At 39.9% G+C, this 25,833-nt stretch overlaps 3 protein-coding genes across 12 annotated transcripts in view; 1 reads left to right on the top strand and 2 right to left on the bottom strand.

The window, feature by feature from the left end:
* The window catches only part of LOC124307205 (apoptosis-stimulating of p53 protein 1-like), a 34,798-nt gene extending 31,190 nt beyond the window's left edge, over nt 1–3,608 (bottom strand). For 3 of the 7 annotated variants that reach the window (XM_046768671.1, XM_046768672.1, XM_046768676.1), the window contains exon 1: nt 2,874–3,608. In XM_046768671.1, the coding sequence (XP_046624627.1) occupies nt 2,874–2,880 (7 nt within the window). In that variant the 5' untranslated portion in view covers nt 2,881–3,608. Of the gene's footprint in view, nt 1–2,727 lie in introns of all 7 variants that reach the window. The other 4 variants (XM_046768673.1, XM_046768679.1, XM_046768674.1 and 1 more) reach the window with 3 other exon arrangements.
* A 4,076-nt stretch (nt 3,609–7,684) lies between these two features.
* LOC124307220 (uncharacterized) lies at nt 7,685–12,660 on the top strand. 2 transcript variants are annotated; one of them, XM_046768727.1, is made up of 3 exons: nt 7,685–9,161; nt 9,311–9,452; nt 9,897–12,660. In XM_046768727.1, the coding sequence occupies exons 1-3, from the start codon at nt 8,059–8,061 to the stop codon at nt 10,179–10,181; spliced, it is 1,530 nt and encodes a 509-aa protein (XP_046624683.1). In that variant the 5' UTR covers nt 7,685–8,058; the 3' UTR covers nt 10,182–12,660. The 2 variants fall into 2 exon arrangements, with proteins under 2 accessions (XP_046624683.1, XP_046624682.1); XM_046768726.1 differs by having other exon boundaries at nt 7,691–9,161; nt 9,795–12,660.
* Nucleotides 11,125–25,407, bottom strand: LOC124307222 (cholesterol 7-desaturase nvd). Of its 3 annotated transcripts, XM_046768732.1 has the most exons (7): nt 25,259–25,407; nt 24,474–24,575; nt 15,594–15,714; nt 15,242–15,453; nt 14,964–15,130; nt 14,432–14,610; nt 11,125–13,839 (listed from the first exon to the last, which is right to left on the bottom strand). In XM_046768732.1, exons 3-7 carry the CDS (start codon nt 15,681–15,683, stop codon nt 13,096–13,098), a joined length of 1,392 nt encoding a protein of 463 aa, XP_046624688.1. In that variant the 5' UTR covers nt 15,684–15,714; nt 24,474–24,575; nt 25,259–25,407; the 3' UTR covers nt 11,125–13,095. The 3 variants fall into 3 exon arrangements, with proteins under 3 accessions (XP_046624688.1, XP_046624689.1, XP_046624687.1); XM_046768733.1 differs by lacking the exons at nt 24,474–24,575; nt 25,259–25,407 and adding an exon at nt 16,170–16,258; XM_046768731.1 differs by lacking the exons at nt 24,474–24,575; nt 25,259–25,407 and having other exon boundaries at nt 15,594–16,087.
* Nucleotides 25,408–25,833: the final 426 nt, after the last annotated feature.

The following is a 25,833-nucleotide window of genomic DNA, read 5'->3' as shown; positions in this document are numbered from 1 at the left end:
GTTAATTTTACGATATAAGATTGTAAGCGGACCTTTTCCGATAATTTTCATCCAAACAAATTATACCTATATACCTATAACATTCTAAAATACCAGGCTTTCGCTCGGACAAAGTGAGCCGTGGTTCGGGTAACAGGATTCGGATGACGCCGGTTCGGATAATCGAGATTCTATTGTTTACCGACAGTTTCCTGTGAATCCACCCGCGACTGGTGCAGACCCCACACAAGCGTAAACCACGTGCTTGAGGCTCGGCATTGTGAGCTGCCGGAACGAGTCTCACGCACGTGGTGTAGGTATGCCGCCTGCGCGGAGTTTGCCATGGTACGAAGCAGCCGAATTCACCGAAGACATTGGATACGTAAAACGCTAATCGTAAGTTGCGTCACAAGTTCGCAAGCGCAAACTTTTTGGTCTCATGCAGTCCCTCCAAATTTCATTTCGATATCTGCGCCCGTTCAAAACTAACATTTGCTATTCTAGTTGCTGTATACATAGGTATACGGTTAAAACGAATGATGTTAATGATTTACACGTAGTGTGTAACACAGCGGCCTATAAGTGTTTTCATACCCTAGGGCTCTGTACACACCCGTACTACCTATTAACGCAAGATAAGTACGTCGGTGGGATGTTAATTTTTTTTAAATATTTTTTTTATTTCATGCCAACCATGGTTGGAATTTCCCTGTTCGACGTGGGCCAATTACTACACGCTGATTGCGCGTAGAAGTCAGTCACAACAAGGTGACGATGAGCTTGCGTCGCGTATACTGTGGTAGATAACATACACATTATAAGTGAAATTGGCACCGGAGTTTTGCCTAACCGTTACATCCAAATTACGCGAAGGTGATGCGCGTATAATTCAAGTATATGTATAATAAGGTTGCTTTGTACGGGGCGCCCCATCGGATAAAACAAAAGTAACATTTAAATAACTAAGCGTTAACACTTCATAATATTCAGAGGTAAAGATTTGTTCTTAGGCAATATCGTTCGTAAGCGGAGTGATTGACACGTATTTGCCTTCGCAAGGAGCGTCGAATTGCGAAAAGATTCCGAAACGACGCGGGAAACGTTTTTTATTATCTGAAAAATCGCTTACCAATATTTCCAAGAACAGGTGCATGTGCCTGCTTACGCGACGGATTTTTGTAAACGCGGTAGCAAACAAACCACTTGGGCGATTTGGTTGAAATTTGAACAGAAAATCGTCTACATCCACGCATACGATGTTCCAATATCTTTGTCAGACGTTTTTCACATCCGGTTTTAAAATAGCCAACGATAAAAGATTTTTTTAAATTTGTATCTTCTATATTCGCCACAAGATAATTCATTGATAATTAGAACAGGGCTTTAAGTTATGGAAACACGTTTTAAGGAATTTTTCCACAATTTTCGATCACATGGTTCGGTGTGCGAGTTTTTTTCCGTAGGTACAGGAATCTAAACGAAGTGCTGAATCGATTTTTTTAAAACTAGTATCTGACATGCAGGTGGTGTGCACGGTGATACGTGGCGCAAAGGAACGAAGCTTTTTGGCCAAGCCGCCTTTTCTTTCAATTTCCATGCAACAAGGAAACTCCAACAATATTATACTTCGAACGACGTCCCTAACTATACGTACGTCTTTTAACTCCTCGAAGGCCTTATTATACTCGGCATAATTTGTCTTTAATAGTGTTATGTATAAAAAGAGACAATGAAGAACGTCCTTTGAATGATGGACAAAGGCACTTATGTTACAATATTTTTGAACGTTATAGGACATAGCTTTGCAGTACAATCGATAGCCACAGGCACTTAGGCGGCATTTTATTCTAATTTTCATAATCCTAATCGTGTTCGAGTTGCATAAATTTTTCTCATGTCACATTCTATGGGACACCCTGTACGTACCCTGCAGGTTTTGCATACACTATACGGTGTATACGTATAACTAGCGCAGAGTCAGCGAAACCAGTGAAATTTCGGAAACCTTTGCGCCGTTGGTAATGGCGGCGTGTAAGGCAACGTTTCAATGTCGGTTTGTAGCTATTAGTAGAAAGTATTCAAGCCTTGAGAAACTTTCGGCACGGTGGTACCTATCAGATTATAAGCGTCCGTTCGTGTGCGGTTGGTGCCTAAGCAGATTCATGTGTATTTATATGTGTATGCCTCTTGTGTGCGCGCACCCGGTAACGCAGGCTTTTTACCCGTTAATGCAACGAAAATCAGTTTATTGGGAATCTGGTATCTACATTATAAATTATCATTCGATACACTTGTATGTAAGTAATCAACGTTACATGGTAATTGTGGACCGTTACCGTTTAACCCGGCGCAGTTCACGTTATTATGCCATTCTTTTCACGTATATTATACCTATAACCTCATATTTGGGAGATAGATAATTTTTTGAATATCTTCGTAGAATTGAATCGAAAAATTTTATCAACTTCTGGGCGCTGTAGAAAAAATTTTCAAGCAAAAAATTCATTAAAAAGTTTATTTAGCCAGCTAGGAAAATTAAATTCAACCGTAATTAAAAAAACTTTCATTTTTCGTGTATTTCGACGATGGTTGAAATATATTTTTTTTTCATACTACTGAAGTGCGTGTAGTCAGACGCGAAGGCTTGCAGAGTACATAGATGGATACAACGATTGCCAGGCGTTATAAAGCCTGCGGGGCTCAATGAAAGAAGGCTGACAACATCTCTTAAGAAGTGCATTGACGTACCTTTTTGTCGAACGGGTATAATTTTGACTTTTCGTAATTCGTCAGCGTAATCCAGATTTCGGTAATGTCACGAATGGGCTGGAGACACAAGTTTTCACTTACTGATAAATCTCACGCTCATAGTAATTACCATATTAGATACACACCGTACATATGTAGACGCTACGTATGTATACACAGACTGGCCGACAGCACGTACTGCCTTCGTATTATAGCCACTCACTGAATTTGAATAACAGTAGCAACAACTACGTCTATATAATATTACAGCACATACCGCACTTCATCCTTACGATATGTAAAAATATTTGATTATACGTATACCGGTTAATTGTATTTCACAGCTGGTAGAATCTTCCGATAGATTAAACGGGTAACAGACTTCTTGGCGGGAAAATACTTTGAGGTAGTTTGGAAATGCGGCAGGAGGGCGGTACTATACACATGCACGTATAAATTTGGAAACTCGAAACGTCCGAGTGTATAATTATATTTTACTGGGACACAGTGTTACACATATCACTCGCGTTCGACACGTTGGGAATTCTTTCAGCATTTTCGTTGAACCGAATACCCGAAACAACGAAGGACCGGCGTAAGGGAAATAAAAATGCTTATACCGACGATTGCGCTGTTGAGTGCAGCGGCTGAATTGTAATATACCGACGGACAGGCTGGCGTAACGGCGCTGAAGCCTTTCCACAATACTACATCATCAACCAGATGAAACTTGACGATGTACCGCGAGCATAACGATTCGCTAGCCGAGCAGCAGTTCGGTGAATGCAATTTCGACAATTTCCGACAGAGTACTACGGCTCATGCGGCAGGAACGCGTTATTCGGCTTTACAGGCTTACAAAATGTCTGCCTGCCTATGTAGCTAAGGTAACAAACTGAGTGCTGCCGGACTATAGTAAATCAGATTAAAACCTACTGCTGTTAGAACCTGGCCGTGAGCCAATCGGTAGATAGATTAAAGAATCTTGACCAATCGGTCGTTCGGTCCGCTGGAGAACGGTTAGCCAGGTGCACAGGTAAAGCAGCCATTCCCTGACGTTGGCACGTTACCTGCGCAGGTAGTCGGGGGGGGGGGAAGTCGCCGTTGAGCGAGTCGGCGGCGGGGGGAGCGAAAGGAGTATGCGGCGTTGATGGGGGGTGCGGGTGCAGGGAAGTAACGAGGAAGGAAGAGCAAGGGCACGGAGCGACGAGGAGGAAAGTGGCAGAGAGGGGCAAAGGGAGAGCCCCACGTAAGCTGTGTTTGTGTGTGTTGTGTGCGAGCGCGTGAATGCGGTGTGGAGGGGGTGGATGATGGAGAGTGGGGGGGGGGGGGGGGGAGCTTTGAAGGAAGCTCGAAATGAAGAGACTTAAAACAGTTACGCACAACGGTTCGTCATCAGACGTTTCAATCTTTTCAATCATTTGATTGGTGTACACCTGACAGAGGTGAGTTCTGATTGAATCAAGGCCACAATTTCGTCTGCTGCCATCTGTTCAACCTGCATAGCAGACGACATGGGTGGCCTTGAATCTGTCAGAATCCACCTGCGTAAGTGTACGCGCACACTGTGTATTATAGCCGTGCGTACAGATATTTACGCTACACTGTAGATCTGACAAATGAAATGCATAGTACCAAGAAATGGTATTCTAATGTCCCTGTATAATTTCGTTCATTTTTCAATTAGTTATTCTCCAATAATGTCCAAGAGATGCTTTTTCGTTCGCGGGGGAAGGGAGTGAAAGCGCCTCCCTCAAGGTGCGACACTTAATATGTAACATGATATTGCTATGGAATAATGAAAAATACATTAGGTTTTATATGAAAGGTTGAAAGAAATCTTGGAAATGTATGTCTTGTACAAAAAAGAAACATCAATTTTTGTCACAGTTTCGACCCTTGGTGTGCGCCCTTCCAAGGATGTTTATTTATTTAAACATCTACAGCAGAAACATAAGAAACTTTCAACGAACCATTCTCCGTATATAAACAGTAGTGCAACAAAGGAACACGTTACTGACTTCGTACAAAATTCAGACTATGACTGTTGAAGACTCAAATTTTACGCTTCACACAACGCCAATAACTGCTCTATTTGCATTAAACACTTAACAAACGAAGGAGGAGTTGGGGCATACTCCAACCTTTGTTATCGTACAGTTTATAATACGGAGAATGATTCGTCGAAATTTTCTTTTATTTTTGCTGTATATGTTCAAATAAATACATGTCCTCAGGAGGCTCCACACCAAGGGTCGAAATGTTAATAAAAATTGATGTTTCCGTTTTGATCGAGACATACATTTCAAAGATTTCTTTCTACGTGTAAACTTTGCAGTCAAGATGATTCCTACATTTATATGAAAGGGTTGAAATCCGCAAGAGTTACAGGCGTAGAGTAGTATTACTTCGTGTTTAAAACATTGCTATGACAAAAAAGTACCGCTTACATTTTCATCGGGCCAACTATATGTTGAAAAACAAAAACAAATCGTAGGAACGTTTCTCGCGGTTTTTTATTAAGAAAAAATTGCTTCTGTAAAGAAGCGAAATACTTCTACACAGCTGTACACTTATTATTGGTGTCGTGTTGCCATCTTCTTTTGTTTCATTTCTCATTTATTCATACACTTGTATTTTCAAGTAATTTAATATCAATATCACTTAAATTACATTGAATTTATTTTTTTATAAAATAACTACCTCTTGTCTTCATTAAATAAAAAATGTTTTACTTGTTCAACTTGACGAAAAGTTCCGTAATTGAACCTTTCTCTCCTCCCGTATCGTAGAAAATACGTAAACCTGCATAGGTATATCGCGTGTCTAACGGCGTAAGACCGTAAGCGCCATCTTACGACCTTTTGCTGTTGAAAAAGTAAAAGAGCGTACATTTTATTTTGATCGTATCTAGGCTTGAAAAATGAAAATATGGTCAGAAACGTTGAAATTAACCAGCAGTTTAATTAAGGACAAAAGATCGTATGTATTAGTGAATACGATGTTCTGCTACTGACTCAACCATAAGAACCTATGTCGACTAATTCCATCAGGTCTGCTAGAATGATTTTTTTCCTCTTTTCTTGGGCTCAAGTGTAAATTCATAACCTAAAAGCAAAAAGTCATATGTGCTCGTAGACCCTTTAGTCCTGATGAAATTTCAAAAAAGGATCTACTATGGTAATTGCAATTTGTAATGCCAAGCGCTCGTGCCTTTTCGTCATGCAGCAAGTTATTAATTGAAGCTTTCTAAACCTGACCGTATCCTCAAGTCAGCTGCAAGCCTCTGAAACAGCTTTTTTGCAACGCCTGTATGCAATGCCTGGCCAAGCGATGGGCAATTATAACTTCTCGCACTGTGAAGTGTAGAGTGTGGGCGAAGCTGTAGACGATTCCTAAACCGGACGAAAGCCGTGCGGGAATGTATCTAACCGTGCGAGAATATATCTGTCGTGACTTGGGACTGCATTACGGAGTCACAACCGAAGACTACGGTCGCGACGGTGAGGCGAAAGACAGAAAGCAAATCAAGAAAGTCAGCCATCTTGACAGGCACTACAGATATTGATATTTATACCAAGCATGTATACTAACTAGTGTGCCAAATTCGCTTATTTTGTTAATTTGTAGAACAAAAGGAAGTTTTGCTCGAAACAGATTTTGTGATAAATGTAAAAGTAATTCAGTAGAATTTTATTGTAGCCGTGTGTTTGGTAAGTATAATATAATACAGAAATCTATCATATGAAATCGTTGTTCTAGTTTTGTTAAGTGGAATTTCGGGTAAATTACAATTTGATTTTATTTCTATGTGGTGTGTTATCACGACAAGTTTGCTGAAATGTATACTATTTGTGAACATAGGCGTCTACTTTGATAAAAGTTTGTGGTAAGCAGTGAAACGGCAGTGGAAGAGGTCAAGTTGAAGAAGTTTCGCTTCAGAATCCTAGTCCATTCCGAAAACAGGAATCTTGTAATGGGTGACTGATTCATGCGCATTCGCACATTCACATGAATCATTCTATTATTTTTGTAGATTGCTTTTGCATAATTTTCAACTAAATCAAGAAAAATCGAAAAGGGGGTTTCGTGAGGCAAAGTGTAGTCGAATTCTATTTGATATGTCGCTTAAATCCAACGCTACCGTTTATACCTGGTTTCGATTATAAAATAAATTTAATTTATGTAAAATATTTGACATATATCAAGTTGTTCACTCCGCCAAAATCCTCTCACTACATCGACGCGTCGTTCATCGACTTTCAGTTACCTTCAAGAGGTAAGGAAATTTAAATTTATAATCCAACAATCATTCCTTTCCTGGCTTATCTGATAGCCCGATAACATCCACTGTCCACAACATTCGGATGCTTAGTCGGTACTTGGTGACCGAGAATTACTGACTGTGCGTTCTAGTATATTTTCGTGATGCAATTCCAGGCTAACTTTCAACTTGTCCGGAAGCGTTCGTTAGGACGTCGCAACTGATTGCAGTTTCCCTAGTCTTCTAGCGTTTCCATTGGCTGAAGTCTACGAAATTTGCAGTCAATGCGCACTTTTTCTGTAAGTCAAATTTACCACAATCAGACTTGGTATGCAGGTTCATGGTAAAGTCAAGTCCATTAATCATGGAAACGAGAGTAAAGGAGACTTATCTCTACTGTGGAACATATGAAAAATTCGTCTAAAATTTGTCGCTTAAGTAGTGTAGATCTCATCGAAAGCAGCGCTGTCATGGTAAAGTTCCGAAGTGAAGTTGGTATGAATTGACACTATATATATAAATATGTATATACATATATACACACAGCACACACACACACACCTATGCATATAAACGCCTATCGTGGCCGAAATGAAATTGCGTGGAAATCGCTTCCGTTTTCCCACCACTCGTTGAATCTTTGCAATATCAGCGCCGTTCAGCGTCAGCCAGCACAAGCCTTATGTGCGGATTTTTGATGCTGGATCAGATGTTCAGAGTAGTATCACTTCGTGGGGACTCCTTTGCTCTAGTCTCCGTGCTGTGAATCATCGCATGTCAAGTGATCTCAAGTTGTAATGCGTCAAGTTAATCTTAGACCATATACTGGGTCTAAGAAGTTAAGTCATTTAATATTTTAATTTCATTTTAGAATCTTATTTCGAGACTTTTGTCATAAGAACATCTAAATCTGTGAACAGATGGAAAAGATCTATTGTTAATATTGTATAAAAAGTAAATATTTTCAAGACCCATACATTATGAAGTTCATTGTTTCTATTTATTAGGCTTAAATGTAAATAGTTTTTCTATGGGCAAACAAATTTGGTACCATTAATGCTCTGCAAATGGAAGATTCCAATGGAAGCATTGTGTTTAGAGAAATTCACAAAAATGGGTGGCTGCGACGCACGGAGACGGTGGAAAGAGAAGCCGCGAGATTTTGGGTAGTTTTTTGTATCCATGACGATGTCGAGCCTTATTTTGAAGGCTACAACAACCAAAAACAGGCAGCCAAACATTCATTTCTTTGGAATTCATCCTTACAAAACATTCTTCATTTATCACCAACACTTTGTGCTACCGAACAGCAAGATTTTGAATTCTGTGTCAACTTTTCTGACCAGAGGGTCCTACGGCTAGCAGCTCCAACCTATCAGGATATGTACGACTGGGTACAAACTGTTAGTAGAAAATTAACTGAGATGAAAATTCTGAGCCCCAAGGAAAATTTCTATTCCAAAGGACCCGGAGCTGAAAGGCGCCCTACCAGGGATCCGACCAGTCCCCTACCCCTGCCACCTCGTCCACCCCCATCACTTGAAGTACAAGTTCACGTTCCTTTAACAAATTCCGACTCAGCCAACACAGAAAATCAAACTGAAATTGCTCGTGTCGGTTCTATTCGTTTACCGGCAAACCAGACAAATCAACTGAATCATGAGGAGAACTCAGCTACCATAAATCAATATCCAGTGTCTGAAAGTGTGCCAAATGTCTTTACCTTTGATAATATACCAGGGCATAATGGTAGGGAGCCATCTACTCAGCCTAGATTTATACCTGGAGGACACCAAGATAGACACAGTGAGAATGTCTCAAATATTGAAAATAATAACTCCAGTTACGAGAGCCTATTTTTGGCATCCTCTCATTCTCCGATCACACCTGGCAGATTGATCGAAAGCAATAACAGTCCAGAATCGGCAGAGAGCAGGCATTATGCAGCTCTGAGAGAATATAGAAGTTTAGCTCCAGTTTCTCGACCGCAACAAAGTGGAACTCACAGGGCTGTGACGAGAGAAGGAAACGGTAGACAGCTGACATTGAGGGAGCAACAGGTACTTCAACTCAAAAGAGAAATCGGCCACCGCGCTGGAGTCAGATTACAGCTGAGAAGAAGAGATTGCAAGGACAACATTGCTTTTGTTGACACATTTGGGACAGTCTGGTATAAATGTAGACTCATATATTTGTCATACAGGAGAAGTTAACGGTTTAGTAAAAGTTAACGGATTTGATCGAAGACTGCAATAGATATTAGAATGTGCTGATGTTACCATGTTCTTTTGTCCATAGTTTCATATGTTTTACTTGCAGGATTGCTGGATGGAAACAACGTGAGCAGCCAATGCTTTACAATGTGCTGCATATCGGGGATCAGGTGCTCAGTTTAGCTGGAAGTCCTGTGCACAGTGCGACGTCTGCACGTGATATTCTCAAGAATTGTACAACACCATATGTAAGCTGACAACTTTTTTAATATCCATTGTAAATAATCAAATCTTGACGGTCTATTCATGAGGTTGACGTTGGTAACGTTAGATTAATGATGCATGTTTAAGAACATGGTTACTTTCTAAATTGTTTGAAATTCAGTTTGTAAATTAAAATAAAGAAGACATGTTCATATTTTGAAAAGCCAACTCCTTGAAAGTTGTACTAAAATTGTACAAAGATTTATTCCATGATGTTTTGTCATGTTATCGTCACTAACTTCAGCCTTGTTTTTATTCTACTATCAACTTGACTTGTAAATTTTTGCGTCAGACACTTCAATTGACACGTAACCCATCTTGTACAGGTAGAGATGATCGTCAGGAGGCTCCCGCAGGGTCGAACAATGACTTTGATTAGGGGGAGCGATCGCGAAACTGACAGTCATGGATTTGGGCTCGAGTTACAGGGCAACGAAGTGATCGGGGTTGGAGGTATGGCATTGACTTCTGGATTGCCACCTGCAGCTCTTGCGGCTGATCCATCCATGCCAGCGGGAACTTTCGTAAATTGGACATTGACGGAAGTAAATGGTCGGCCATTAAACATACTGGGCCAAGGAGAAGACGCTCGAGAACGTCTTGGAGGTGTCGGACTCGACGTTTCCGTTGTTATGCAACCAACTGATCTGGTATCTTCTTTGAAGAAATTCTTGCGTAGTCATCGCGGATATAAAAATTACCTACTAAACTAACAAAACAGATAGTCTATAAGGCTCTAGCTATGTCAATATAGCACGAAAAAATTCTTCCAAGCTAACATCCATGTAACTGCTTTTGAGTAAACAGTACAAGCGAATTTGACTTCAGCTACGGCCTTAATATATGTAAATATTCCTAATGTCAATGTCAAACTAAAACGCAATAGCTATCGTTGATCACGTTTGATTGTTAGCGAATCTCATATTAAATTGATGTCAAATTGATATTTATTTTTGTATGAATGCACATGCTTGAAATGCATTACTGAGTATTCAGCAACCAAATAGCGCAATTCGTAGTATTAAATTTTTACAAGAAGGACAGAATCTATGCTTTTTTTCATTGTACGAGGTTACACAATCTTTAATCGTCTCAGTTTTCATTTGGTGTTTAACGTCAAAATGGAAAAAAGGCTCTCTCCCATCGGCCATGATTTCGCCCAATAATGTTTTGTTTTGCCCTTAGACAACAAAACATTATCACTCAAGATTCATTTTGGTTCACGCTCTTTCTTTATTCAGAGTTAATTCCTAAAGCCTGCTGCTAAACAAGAATTTTGATCAACTCTATGAATTGATTAACGATTATTCGCCATTCCTCTTGACTCTAAATTAATTCAGGAGAGCAAATTCTACATTTTTGTTTGATTGAACTGAATTCTATTCAGTGATTTCAGTTCATTTCATTTATTTGAATATGATATATAGATACAAAAATCGTTGTCGTAAACTTCCCTAGCGAGATCCATGAGGTTTCAGAGGAAACTCTAATCAATTTTGAATTGAATTAAATTTGAGAAAAATTTTACACCTGAAACGAAATCAACAATTCCAAAAATAACAATATATTTTTAGAAATTTATAAAGACATTTGCTTAATGTTCCGTAGAAGCTAATTTTTTACCCAAATCTCACTGATTTCTTTTTGGCAGTGAAAACCCTGAAGTAATATGGTAATTCGTGAAACACCTGTGAACGACTGTTGTGAAATCATGTGTGCCATCTGTCCAACACTTTAAGTGTGTACCAAGCGTACAGTCCAGTGGAAGAGTTGTCAAGATAGACATATAATGTAATGGAGAATTGAAAGTGCAATTGAAGTTAATCGAGTTGGATTTAGTTGAAACAAAATTTCCATAATGTAGGAAAAATTAAGAAAACCGGCAATTTCAGCTACAGTAGCACAATTATTGATGACTTCATAAAGATCTCCTTTACTGAATCATTTGTACAATGAAAAAATTCGCATCGTTAGATCGATTACAATTAACTACGGTTCACTTTGTTCGTAAATAAATTCTCTAAAAATCTGGATAATCACATTTTGGATAAGAATCTAGTATTTTTTATTATGGCATTGGTGTACTATTGATCATTTACAATGATTTCGCTAATCGTGTTTTATTTTTTTTTGTTTACTTTTTTTCTTCAGTAACGGAGAAGTTGAATACAAAATATGACTGTTGGTATGTAAAGATTTCATTTATGAAGAAGATCAGCTCTAATTCATTAAAATCTATCAACGGATACAGTTTGCTTCATTGTAAAAATGATGCAATAACGTGATCTTTTCAAAATCATCAATAATTGTGCTGTGTTGTATCTGAAGTTTACCTACGGTTTTTGTATTTTTTCCATGTCAAGGGAATATTGTTTCAACAAAATTCAACTCGATTGACTTCAGTTGCATGTCCAAACCATTGTTATATCATATTTCTGTCTGGACAGCTCTTTGACTGGACCGTATGATCGGTACACTCTTAAATCAACAATGGGAATTGCAGTTCTTTCTTTAATCTCATACTCGACAATGGTCTCGAAACATTTCAAAGTTCATCTCGATCGTATCTCGATAATACTTTTATGCCGAGTAGGCTCCATTGCAGTTGTGAGACAATAAGTTCTTCTTCAGTCTTGTACACCCATACGTTATTGAAAATAATCTCTTTACAATGTTTTCTACTAGTTGTAGAACTTACTCCCGTGCGTACGTCGCGCAGTCTTATTTTAGATATTTTTCTAGTGCCCAGACTTCAAAGCATTTAACCTTATACTAGAACGAACAGATTTGGGGGATGGAATATAACAATTGAAGACAAACAATTGTTTTCAAATAACTCTAACATGCTTAAGCTGTAGAATTAATTAATAATAAGATAAGAATTCTGTGATAACTAATAATACACACGGTGAAAGGGAAGTTGAATATTTGTAAGCAGCGAATGAATTTATATAGCACAATTTCTGGGTAATAATCTGCGTTCTTATTTATTATGTCAACGAATTTCTACTGTTGTATGTAGTTTTTCGCGATAGAATTACTGTTATTTATGTACAGTGTTATTAGTGACAATTCCGCTGAACCAATATTATATTTATGGAATGCAAGACACTCATGATTCCGTTGGCAATTTCCAAGCAAACTTAATCAAATGAACTATCTTGGTCTTATAATAACATAAATTCACAAATACAGCAGCTGTTTTTATTTACAAGCATCCCGTGGTATGTTTCTTAAAAACAACGAATTTCCAGATTATTCGACTCGTTCTCGCGGGGTTTGCGGTGCAGCGATGGAAAGTGGGAAGGAGGAGAGCGTTTCAGACTACTATAATCAGTACTATTTATGCTTAAATACTGTTTCATGGAGTACTATTCTAATGATATTTAATTTTTAATGTGACACGTCGTTCCGGACACTTATATTTTCCATAATCTATTTATAACCGCGACAGTTGGAAAAAAAGAAAAAAAAATTTAGCATGGGCAAAATTTCGGAGTATTCGGCCAATCACATCGACTCCGCTGAAATGATATCAGTCCGGAGAAACTGACTGAATGTTGATATACAGGAAAAATGGTCGTCGGCGACGTGTCTGAATATGTGTGTGATTGGAAAAATGAAAAATTACCATTGCAGCGATCGCGTGGTGGACTGATAGGTCGGACTGTGGGGTGAATAGAACTGCGCGTACCACCGGCGGTAGGCAAGAATCGATCGATCCTCACGAACCAAAAGGGGCCTTTGCTCGAAACGCTTGTGATTCCAGACGGCAACATCCCGCTCGAACATTACGCTTTCGCCAAACAGTACCAGAGTAGCGAGCGGCGCAAGCAGGGGGGGTGCGAACATTAGATGTGTAACGCGTTGCATTAGTGGCTCCAGCGGCGTGACAGTTTGCAGAATGCACATCGGCCCCATGCTGCTTTGCACGAGCAGTTCCACGTAACCGGGTCCTATCTGTTCGGCTCGAACGTCAAGTTCCAGGATTGGGATGCGTTCGAAGAGGATCAAGCTGTGACGTAACCGCATTATCGCCTTGTGCGACTTGTTGCCGCTCGCCGTTTTATCCTTGCTAATCTTGCCACCACCGTTTTCGAACTTCCCCGTGCCTGCTACATTTTCTCGCGATACGTTGGGGTCGGTTTCCGGTGCATTGTCAACCTCAGCCCCACATTCCTCTTCAGCCTGTGCCTTTCCTGCTTCCTCCTCCTTTGCCATTGTTCGCTCTTGCGGCGGCGATACGTGCGACGTCCATTCCGCTCCCGTCCAGCTGTGACGTGCAAGCCACGGTACACGCTCGCTTAGTAGAATCGAAGGACCGTGAACAGCGCTAAGGTGAGCCCAGTCAGCTCCGTTTTCCGGTATTTCCTGGTGATGGTTGAAATACGAAAATTGATTGCAATTGTTATGAGTTGTATGTAGAGTAATCGATGCCTGTGTTATCACAGCTAACAAGACGTTAAGACACTTGTCCTTACTCAAATTATTCCGCAATGAAATTACACCTGTTAGTTAGTGTGCAAAGTAACAACTGTGGATTCTGCGTCAATAACCGTGGAACGTAAAGTTAGACAGACAAAGGAAAAAAGGTATATGGGTGAAGGATGGGGTTTTTCGGACAGAGCTGCTAGTGCTAAAAGTAAAACGTGTAGGTACGTAGTGTATGTGTCATTAACCCAATAGTACAACTGAGAGGCAAGATTATCAGAGTACTGCTAGTTGATGGCGAGATTTTTTGAGGAAATCATACCAAGTTGCAATACTGACAATATGTTGTCGAACGATACATTTTGTGGTTTAACAAAAAGCGGCTTATCGGCAAAAGCATTTGTAGCGACAAAACGTATCTATTTACGGCCACCGCGAAGTGTATTTTATCGCTAGATGTAGGGGAAGAAAACTAAGTTGGCATTGTTTTTGTCACTGTGATGTAACATTCAGTGAGCAATTTGCTACGCACCTGTATATGACTGTTGACAATGAACTCGTTTCTTCCGTGATAACGCCACCTCCCGTCAGATATTTCTCCGAGGGCTTGCGGCCGCCAGCTTGGCTTTGCGTTCTCTGCGTGATGCCAAACGAAGATCAATTGGTTGACTTCGCAGCAATCCCACGCCTTGGTTTTCGCGAATTCTGGCACTATAAAAAATTCAAAAGAACATGTCATAGGGTGGAGATTTCAAAGCTGGGACGCACGATTCGTATCGATGCGGAGATCGTAAAGAAGCTAAATATGTAACAAAGTTTAGATAGGATTACTGCAGTATAGTGGCATTTTGGAAATTGAAAATCGTATACGCATCGTGGTTCGTAGATCAAATATTCTGGGAAAATGTAAATTGAGGGATTTGAGACTTCAAATTCTAACGGGTGTAGAGGAACAAACGCTGTCGTGTCACGGAACCTATTGGTATTATTATTGTTATTTTTCTTCTTTTTTTTTTACGACTTACAGAAATCGATTACTGTGTTTATGTACGCGAATTGAATACCTTTGTCCGAGTATGGTATGTCCTGGCATCGACCGTCGGCTCCTCTGAAAAGCCAGCCGTGAAAGGGACATTCGAGACAATCTCCTCGAACTCTGCCACCCTCTCCCATGTTCGCGCCTAGGTGTGGGCAATAAGCATCCAGTACGCTAACAGTTCCCTTTTGCGTTCTAGGATTGATTAAATATTTTATATTGATAATCCGTGTGATGTTCGTTTCCCTTGTATTTCCTTACATATTATAGGTTTTTCATCAAAATGAAGGATGAATGTACCCATACCTAAAAACTGCAAAGTTCTGTCCAAGAGCTGAGATGTGCTTGGCTTCGCCACGTTTCAAATGCGAGCTTTCCAAGAGCGCGAACCATCCGTTCGGATACACCGGGGGTAGGTGACCTACTTTTCTGTTCTTGTTCCTCGAACCACCTCCACTCTTACCATCACCTAATCGCTTGTTGAGCCAAGACCTCTTCGCGTCATTTTCCGTCAAATCCTTATTGGAGTGTTGTGAATAAAGATATTTGCGTTAATCTCTCTTATGCGCAGATAAATTATCTTCACTTTGTTCCGATTATAACGAATCAAACATTTTCTAAAGCACTTGGCACAACTCGTTGTTTCTATCGTTCTTACCTTGATCCAATTGATCTTCCAGAAGAATGCCAGGTAAATTAGAATGAGCGCGGATGTTACGGCACTCACTATCCACCAGACGACTGCCATCTTATCTTTGAAGGTAGTATCACTCGTTATTCTACAGCAGAGAGTGTCAATTATTATACCGCGTCGAGTAAAATCCAACTATACGCGAACGCATACCGGCGCGGGAAAAGACCGCTCGTGGGTAAAAAAATTGAAACCTGGCCAGGCGAAGACTATAGAAATCGCGTGCACTGAAGAGGTAATATCAATTGCTTAATCCAAGATGATTAGAAAAAAGAGAGAATCAGTGACACGGAACTTGGGAATGGTGGAGTTCACGATGCTACGAAAGCAGTCCCGAGGCGTGTGTTTAATTCTTTACAACTGGAAAACTCCGACACTTCTACATCCTTTATATGGAGCGATTTTGAGGGTATGTCGAGTAGAGATATTGTAGTGTACATCACAAAATCAAGTCACACCGGTAGCATAAGCGCAAGTGTACCGAACCTTATGTAAAGATTTTATGTAGTATATATTGTGATAATCCCCGCCTATAGTCCTTACATGTGTAACAGGATCGCCGTATTTGATACGACGATACGTCGCGCTTGGCGAAATAAAACAAATTTGTTCGTATCTTAAGAGAACCATCGGCTTATCCTCGATCTATCCGCAGAGGCAAGCGAGAAAGTGGCGGGGATTGCAGAATGGTGGGGTGTTCTGACGCCAAGCCAATATTGGAATGTATTTTATTCACTGAATCCACATTTGTGATTCCCTACAATCCCCGATCATGCATACATTTATCATACGAATCGATATACAGAATCGGGCTCGCGTACAGTGTTTCTTTCCGGCAACTGGTTTTTCCACCGTTACTCCATTACTATTCACTATTAACTATGCATAGTCTTCTGTTGACCGCTGATGTCCTCTGGTATCCGGAACGCATTATTCAAGATCCAAGATTCGTGATCTATAATCCAAAACCGAATATCTTCAACCTATAAGGGATTCTTTATCATCTCGATCGATCTTCCGTCAACTGAATGAGATTCATCTATTGCCCGTCTATAGCAGTTTACCATTTTCAACCCACCGCGTGTTATATCACATAGGTATAAACCTGTTAGTCCAGGAAACGGGTAGAAAAAAGGGCAGTTTTATGTCACGGCGTGCAGAAAGGATGAGACCTGCGGATTCTGATATCGATAATAGCCCACGTGAACGCCTACTACTTTCCAACCAAAGATTTGAGTTTCGAAATTTTTTACACGCGTTTAAAGTTTTGAAAAACAGGTCTTCTACTAGGATCTCATAAACTATTAATTGTGCAGAAAAAAAGTTGAATAACTTTTTGCAGGTCTTAGAAAGACAAACAATTTCCTTTTTGGAAAATTAAAATCGGTCTGTTAGTTCTCTTGTAGAGAAATAAAAACCGGCTGAAATGGCCATTTCTTAATTAACTAATTATGAGTCCAATAATGCATGTATGGCTTTAGAAATCTCGGAAAATATGTCTCTTAGGGCACTCGAGAAGCTCGCAAAACCGGGGCTCCATCGGATAAACAGTTTGTGAGAAAAGCTATTTGTTATGAAAAAACCGACTTTTTTTTTTGCAAGGAATTTGCAGAGCCGCAGAGCGTCGTACAGCAATTTGATTAGCGGATTTTTAATCGAGAAGGATCCTATTACCATGTACACTTAGGGGCGAAATGATTTTTTATTATTAAGTTGGTGAAAAATGGCTCCAAAACGAGGGTATGTTTTTCAGCCATAAACAAATGAAATTTCATCGCCAATTTTTACGTAACAGGGCTACGATTAGTCTCACTCGAAAGCTGTTATTTTTTGACGAATTTACAAAAAAAAAAAAAAATTGTCAATAGTCAATTAGGGAGGGAGATAATTTTTTTTTTTTTCACTAATTATTGCACCGCCGGTTTTAAACATAGAGGGCTAAAAATTGGACACGATACGGGAAAGGGTTCGTACTAACCGACAATAAATTCTGGTAGCAGTTGCTCATGAATTTGTTCATCCGCTTTGCGGTCAACTCAGTGATAAAATACAGGACCGCGTATGGCGGTGGAGTGGGTGAAGCCATCTCGGCCGGCACGCGCTCGCGCTCAAACTGGATTCGCGCGTTCAAATTCCATGAACTTTGAATATCTCAAGAATAAATTAACATGTCCGTTTCTTTCTTTTTTTAAACCCGAATAACTTTTTCCGCTGATCAAGAATTTGTTAAAAAAAATATTTTAAAAAATGATTTTCCGTTCCAAATTTGTTTATATACATTTTTTTTTTCTCTTTTTTTACCATTAGTTTATTTATTTTTTTATTTCACCTGAATTAAATCATATTGACGTCATATGCTTTGATTACAGAACTCGGAAAAAAAAAGATCAGCTAAAAATACATTGTTATTGCAGTACGCGTCTCTTCGTTTTGGAAAAAAATCGACAAAATAAGGGACATAACGTAAAATAAGGACAAAATAAGGTTTGAAATAATTATGAAACGTTTTTATAAGTTACAATGGCCTATTTATTATGAGAATACGTTACGAATAATATCAGAATAAGAGATAAAAAACGTTGGAAAAAAGTCAAACACATTCAGACACGTTTTTTTCTTCATTTTTACGAATGTTACAATATTCTTATATTTAATGTACTAAACAATAGCTACAGACATTTTTACTTAAATATTAACAATACTTTCTTAAACATACAATTCTTTACAATCAATATTTACAAGTCTACGTATTCTACGCTGTTCGCTCGAGTTCTTTTTATTGGCACCTCTGGTTCATCATCACTCTCGTCACTTAAATCATCTTTGATCTCGTCCTTAAATTCTATTTGACTATCATTGCTGCTGTCATCATATGGATGAACTAGAGGTGCCAATAAAAAGAACTCGAGCGAACAGCGTAGAATACGTAGACTTGTAAATATTGATTGTAAAGAATTGTATGTTTAAGAAAGTATTGTTAATATTTAAGTAAAAATGTCTGTAGCTATTGTTTAGTACATTAAATATAAGAATATTGTAACATTCGTAAAAATGAAGAAAAAAACGTGTCTGAATGTGTTTGACTTTTTTCCAACGTTTTTTATCTCTTATTCTGATATTATTCGTAACGTATTCTCATAATAAATAGGCCATTGTAACTTATAAAAACGTTTCATAATTATTTCAAACCTTATTTTGTCCTTATTTTACGTTATGTCCCTTATTTTGTCGATTTTTTTCCAAAACGAAGAGACGCGTACTGCAATAACAATGTATTTTTAGCTGATCTTTTTTTTTCCGAGTTCTGTAATCAAAGCATATGACGTCAATATGATTTAATTCAGGTGAAATAAAAAAATAAATAAACTAATGGTAAAAAAAGAGAAAAAAAAAATGTATATAAACAAATTTGGAACGGAAAATCATTTTTTAAAATATTTTTTTTAACAAATTCTTGATCAGCGGAAAAAGTTATTCGGGTTTAAAAAAAGAAAGAAACGGACATGTTAATTTATTCTTGAGATATTCAAAGTTCATGGAATTTGAACGCGCGAATCCAGTTTGAGCGCGAGCGCGTGCCGGCCGAGATGGCTTCACCCACTCCACCGCCATACGCGGTCCTGTATTTTATCACTGAGTTGACCGCAAAGCGGATGAACAAATTCATGAGCAACTGCTACCAGAATTTATTGTCGGTTAGTACGAACCCTTTCCCGTATCGTGTCCAATTTTTAGCCCTCTATGTTTAAAACCGGCGGTGCAATAATTAGTGAAAAAAAAAAAAATTATCTCCCTCCCTAATTGACTATTGACAATTTTTTTTTTTTTTTGTAAATTCGTCAAAAAATAACAGCTTTCGAGTGAGACTAATCGTAGCCCTGTTACGTAAAAATTGGCGATGAAATTTCATTTGTTTATGGCTGAAAAACATACCCTCGTTTTGGAGCCATTTTTCACCAACTTAATAATAAAAAATCATTTCGCCCCTAAGTGTACATGGTAATAGGATCCTTCTCGATTAAAAATCCGCTAATCAAATTGCTGTACGACGCTCTGCGGCTCTGCAAATTCCTTGCAAAAAAAAAAGTCGGTTTTTTCATAACAAATAGCTTTTCTCACAAACTGTTTATCCGATGGAGCCCCGGTTTTGCGAGCTTCTCGAGTGCCCTAAGAGACATATTTTCCGAGATTTCTAAAGCCATACATGCATTATTGGACTCATAATTAGTTAATTAAGAAATGGCCATTTCAGCCGGTTTTTATTTCTCTACAAGAGAACTAACAGACCGATTTTAATTTTCCAAAAAGGAAATTGTTTGTCTTTCTAAGACCTGCAAAAAGTTATTCAACTTTTTTTCTGCACAATTAATAGTTTATGAGATCCTAGTAGAAGACCTGTTTTTCAAAACTTTAAACGCGTGTGAAACATTTCGAAACTCAAATCTTTGGTTGGAAAGTAGTAGGCGTTCATGTGGGCTATAATCGTTACCAGAATCCGCAGGTCGCATCCTTTCAGCACGCCGTGACATGAAAAAATACCTGTTTCCTGGACTATGTGTATTATTTTCAAATCTGAGTATCCCCTCGCGAAAACAAGACGCAAGATGGAGGCAAGTCCGTTGACCGGTCGACCGGATTCAGCCGCGCATTGTGAATGTTCAGATATAGGGGATGGATTACGAATTTCGCGTAAAATTTATTCCCAAGTTCATTAATCAAGGTAATCTATAGGGCTCTTGCTAAAACTGAAATGAAATTTCGGGTGGTGTTTGGGAACCGGGCAACCCCGCCTGTAATTTATATTTATATAGGTACAGCTCTCAAGCATCGAATGATGTCGTGCGATTTGTTGTTGTCTAAACTGCAGAATATATTTCATAATTTCTAGCAAGCAATCGATTATGCAAAGAAGGACGATGATGCCGTGTCACTAATTGTAGCTGTTAAGCGCTGTTTAAGCTCTCTGGAACACTCGTTGGGTGTAGCAAGCGAGTATTACGATACAAACATCAATTTTTATCACACGTGCATGAAAAGGTGGGCTTTGCGTAGCAGTTGAGCGGAACAAAAGTACCCAATTTCATCTCGGTGTTGTAAAGGTAGGTTCGCGCAGGCGCAGTCTACAATTACTTCACTTTCGTTCCTGGGGAGAAGAAATTGACCGCTCGCGTCCCACAAAATTACCACGTAGTCACCACTTTTCATTCGCCTGTTATAAAAACTATCGTATACTATACTATACTATACATATAGCTCCTCGTCTGAGAGACAATCTGCTACCATGCGACTATGCGGGTTTCAAGCAAAACCCGATGGCAGTAGTCGCATCAATGGGCTTCGTATAATACATCGGGGTTAAGGGTACGAGTAGTATCGTTTTCGACACTGTACTACACGGCCGCCAGCTATGGCGTGCAATAATTTGGCATTCGCGATTACCCCAAATTAGATGTTTACGTCGCGAATTATTTTTTTGGGCGCCACATGTATTGCTACCCCGATTTTTCGATACGCTTCTGGTTAATCGACTCTTTCGCGACAGCTCCGGCTAAGAGAGTATTGTGGAGAGGGGGCTGGATGAGTTGAGGGAAACAGAGAACAAGACAAAGAAAACAGAGAGAAATAAATTTAAAGTACTTGCGCTTTAATTGAAATTCACAAAATAAACAACGAGAGAATGAGAAAAACTAAGGTATGCCGAGCGCAAGCACGAGCACAAGACTTGTCGAGCTAACAACAGAAGAATTTAATATCTAGCGTAATCGAAAAGTAACTGAAATCAAAGAGAAATAAGCTAGTTTAGCGAATTGGCACTACCGGTGTCTCACAAAATCCAACTCAAGTCGTAATGCAAGCTGCCAATCGCTTAGACTAACTTACATTACCTTACTTGCTATCTAGCGAAAACTAAATCGAACGAGATTAAGAATATCACAGAAGATATGCGCAACGATGCTGTTTGCGCGGTTCCCTAAACTATACGAGGGGTGACTCGCTATGCGCGTCAAAAACCTAATCCCCCAGACACAATTAAGTCTCGATAATACCAAAAGAAAAGATATATACTACCGGGAGTCGGAATTTTGACTCGCAAACCAAAAATTCAGCTATGGTCACGCGTCGGAGAACGGTATCAAAATTCTGGAGCATCCCTGTTTCTCTGTTCAACCTGAGGCCACTCCAGAAAATAACAGCGTCAGCGAATTCACCACCTCCGTATCAGTTAGTTCCGGCAGTCGACGACATTCCTCGAGACGGACTGAAAAGTCCTCGTCGCTAGTTCGGGTGGGGGTCAAAACTTGGATGGATCAATATTCCGAAATTTCAAACATGCGAAAATAAAGTAATGAAAGATGAATTGTTCGAAATCTTGATCTTGATTTTCCAACAATTCATCTTTCATTATTTTATTTTCGCACGTTTCAAACCTCGATATATCGGTCATTCCAAATATTGATCCAAATATTGATCCATCCAAGTTTCCCACCCGCTGGTTCTACGTACTCCCGTAAGTTGCAAATTCCATTTATAAAAGATGTCCGCTAAATCTCGTGATCTTTCTGCCCGTCGCGCAAACGAGAGGTCATAGTTCGCTGATATGACTGCCGTTGTCGCGGATTCGAAATCTGAAAGCGAGCTTGGTGCCAGACGAGAATCTGTATCGCTTGTGAAATGACGGCGGGGGGGGGGGGGGGGGGGTTCCGGTGCGATATTCCGCGTCGAATTTCTCGGTTATAATTGCGATCTACTTGTCACTGGGGTGTCTCTCAACGGGTGCTCGATTGGCGAAATATTCTGCATTTCTATCGGGTATTGAAACATAATTGGGTGTGGGAATGGTCCCGTGGCAACGTTGGCCGTAAATCGTCGACGCTGTCTTGATCCTTGACTAACCTCCGGCATAGTGCCGTTCCTAAACAGTTCCTGCTAATGTTTCCCTCCCGCGAGGCGGCCGAACAGGTATGTTTGGTGAGGTAAATGTCAGCTGATCAACCTCAAGTAGATTACCAGGCGTCCTTTGGCTGCGGGTGGAGAGTAGGGGGCGGACGGAGAGACTGGCTTACAAAGAGCCGGAGGAAGTGGGGAGAAATGCGGAGGACCGCGTAAGAAACTGGAAGTCCCTGAACTTGACTGATTCTGCCTTTAATAGGCGTATGCCTCTACCTACCAACCCGCAAATGGCGTACCGGTTGCCACAATTCCCGACGTTTTTTCGACCGTTTTATACCGCCGGACGTTCAGCGACGAAACAGGTCCAAGGATAACATTCTTTACATCTTTAACACATATTTAAACGTAGATTTATATTTTTCCTATCAAACCTTGGGAAAAAAAAAAATACCTGCTTCGCGTAGTGGTCGAGTCATCTGTAAGTTTAGTAAAGACACAGCGCGGCTAAAAACTTTTCTATGCTGACATTACACGACACGAAGTACAGTAATAGTAATGATACTATAGGTATAACCGTTACCGTTTCGACGTACGTGCCCTTGGAATGGGTTACTACTATAATTTTTATGAAAATCTTGGTTCGTACTATTAGTTATTGAATAGAAATGGTACAACTTGTCACAAAAATTGCATGCACTGAATATAGGTAATTACATCAGGATCTTGAAATTTTAGGTAAAAATTCTCTATGTCGTAGCAAAATTTCACGTTAGAAAAACAGTTGGGAAATTCGACACTGCCGCAGTGCGCTATATTTTATAGAACTCCTCGCTCATCCAGCTCATCGCGTTGGACAAAAAATATCAACATTCGCGATAAATGATGTCTAATGTTGGGCTAGTTACGTTGTGTGCACCTTTAGAAGATTGAAAAGAAATGTAAATTCTGAACGAAAACCATTTGGCGGGTAAAGCGTGCTATACCATACATCGGCTACTGCGTTGGCCGTTTTGTCATTAAACTGATAAGAACAAAATTTCAATCAGGCGCTACCGCCGACCTGTTAAAATTATTCCAATTAACTATTGTTCGGGAATGGCGGAAAGAGACTCATTAATTTCGAAAGGCATTACACATTGCTCGGGTCGCACGTTTTTTACACATATTACACCTTGATGGGTAAGTAATTCTCGTAACGGCATTAACTTACTTGGACACAAGCATTATGTGATATAATATGACACAAGTGAATGCCATCATCGAGTGATGAGTTGCACAATACCACTGTGCACAGTATGCATTTCGTGTGGACAGAAAGTTGTAAAAAAAGCATTCTTCAAACAGAGGAAAATCTTTGGCGATTTTTCGCACAGTAACACTTTCCGGAAGTGCACTCCTGGATTTTAGCTTCGTTAAATGATTATCGACCCATTTTGATCATTCGTATCTCATTTTCTACGATTTCTGCGTCTAATAAATACGTGCTACGATAAAGATCCACGTTATACTGCACACATTCATTTTAACATTGAATTCTCGACAGCACGGATATCACAATTTCCTCAAAATTTTTTTCCCAATTTGCGAAGCAAGCACACAATTTTCATTGTTACTTCGCAGCCTCTTTACATTATAAGTAAGTTATATACGGTATAAAAACTCTGAACTGTCAGTCGTGAGCGTTTTTATACTCTGAATGCAAATTCAAAAGTAATTGCGAAAGGATTTTGAACAAGTAGTACCTATACACCGATAATCATTGTAAGTAGGGTTGCAGAGAACCGTATATATTTCAACGATTCATTCTCCATAAATGAAATTGTACGAAGCGTTACCGTATGCGGCGATGCGCGAATTGTAAGGGAGAAAAAGGCACGGTAGTGCGTTAGGCAAGGCAAAGATTTAACAGAATTTCAATCAGTGGTTATAATATTGTAGGAGGCAATTATTACTCACCATTCCCAAGCAGTGGTGGAGTTCTCAAAGAGAATGACGCGAAAAAGGCGGGCGGGGCAGGTAGTTGAGCCGAGTCTTTGATCTTTTGCTGACATCAATATTCTGCGAAGTGTTAAGTTGATGCGGTGCATATAAGTGGATGATAAACAGGCGTGGTCATATGGGTATGAGTAGTTTGCACGCATATAAACGTAGATACGTAAAAAAACATGAGAGCTGTCATGGGACAGCCGGTACGAACGAAGTTCCTTACGCTATATTACTGCTCATTGAATAAATTAAGAACGTTTAATTGAAGAATAATTAAATGAAAAATCAAATATATGAAGGAATGGTAATAAAATCGTACGAATGTGTTTTTGAAAGATATAAAAAGAGACGCTATACTGATGCCGCTTGTTTTCTTTCCGAGCGCTGTGTGAGAGAGAGAGAGAGAAAGTGGGAAAGCTATGAGAAAGAAAGAGAGGCAAAGTATAGACGTACGCTGTGAGAGAGCGCGCTGCGGCCCAAAGTATAGTTGTACGCTGTAGGAGAGAGAAAGAGGGGCGAAGTATAGTCGTGCGCTGTGAGTGAGAGAGACCGCTGCTGCCGTCTCCCACCCCAAGCGCTGAGACAGAGAGAGAGAGCGCGCGCACACGCTGGAATAGAGAGAGAGAGAGAGAGGGAGATCGCGCGCACTATAGCAAACGAGCACTATAGCCAAAAAGTGTCGGTTTTCTGGTGTCGTTTTTTTCCGCCTAGCCCCTACGGTGAACGAGCGATAAGGAACTTCGTTCCAATAATACCTGTACTTGTGCATCGAGTACGTCTCGCTAGACGTGTACGCCGCTGTGCAATTTGATACACCATTCCCGTATAGTAATTTTACCTACGTATGTACTAAGCGAGGTGTTGCCCGCGTGGCAGGTGCATGCGCCCCGTTGCACATCTACGCTCGCTTGAAGATCGGAGACTGCAAAGGTTCGAACCGATTCGAGATCCGTGGCTAGCCTGATCAATTGACCGAAGGGTGGGGTGAAAGGGATGAGAAAGACGACGACGTTCTTGCATGCGTGCCGCATCCGCACTGCCGTGTGTCACAGTGTATGTGCCGCGAGAACGGGGGAGCGAAACGGATTACGGAGAAAAACTTTACTCTGCAGGCTCCGGTAGGGCGCGACATCTCCGCGAACAACCAACGATCGTACGGGTGATAGCTTGCGAGGATTTCACACCGTTCGTTTTTACTCTGTGAAAACAATTAAGCTTCGTCGAAAATTCACCTTATTTACGATGTGGAATTCTCAGTTGTACCTGAATCTTTTCTGTAACGTACGTGTTCTTGAAATCGAATATTATCAGAGAAATTTTTAGAGCGTTT

Source organism: Neodiprion virginianus, chromosome 6, assembly GCF_021901495.1.
Source record: "Neodiprion virginianus isolate iyNeoVirg1 chromosome 6, iyNeoVirg1.1, whole genome shotgun sequence".
Taxonomy (NCBI): Eukaryota; Metazoa; Arthropoda; class Insecta; order Hymenoptera; family Diprionidae; genus Neodiprion; species Neodiprion virginianus.
Note: the sequence above shows the minus strand (reverse complement) of the source record. Positions and strands in the feature narration are given on the sequence as shown.

Excerpts from the sequence above, each read along its gene's own strand:
- LOC124307220 (XM_046768726.1), top strand. The coding sequence starts at position 8,059 with ATGGAAGATTCCAATGGAAGCATTGTGTTTAGAGAAATTCACAAAAAT. Across the intron at positions 9,162-9,310 it reads GACACATTTGGGACAGTCTG|GATTGCTGGATGGAAACAAC; the intron begins GTATAAATGTAG and ends TTTTACTTGCAG. Across the intron at positions 9,453-9,794 it reads AGAATTGTACAACACCATAT|GTAGAGATGATCGTCAGGAG; the intron begins GTAAGCTGACAA and ends CATCTTGTACAG.
- LOC124307222 (XM_046768732.1), bottom strand. The coding sequence starts at position 15,683 with ATGGCAGTCGTCTGGTGGATAGTGAGTGCCGTAACATCCGCGCTCATT. Across the intron at positions 15,454-15,593 it reads GGAAGATCAATTGGATCAAG|GATTTGACGGAAAATGACGC; the intron begins GTAAGAACGATA and ends CACTCCAATAAG. Across the intron at positions 14,611-14,963 it reads CATACCATACTCGGACAAAG|TGCCAGAATTCGCGAAAACC; the intron begins GTATTCAATTCG and ends AATTTTTTATAG.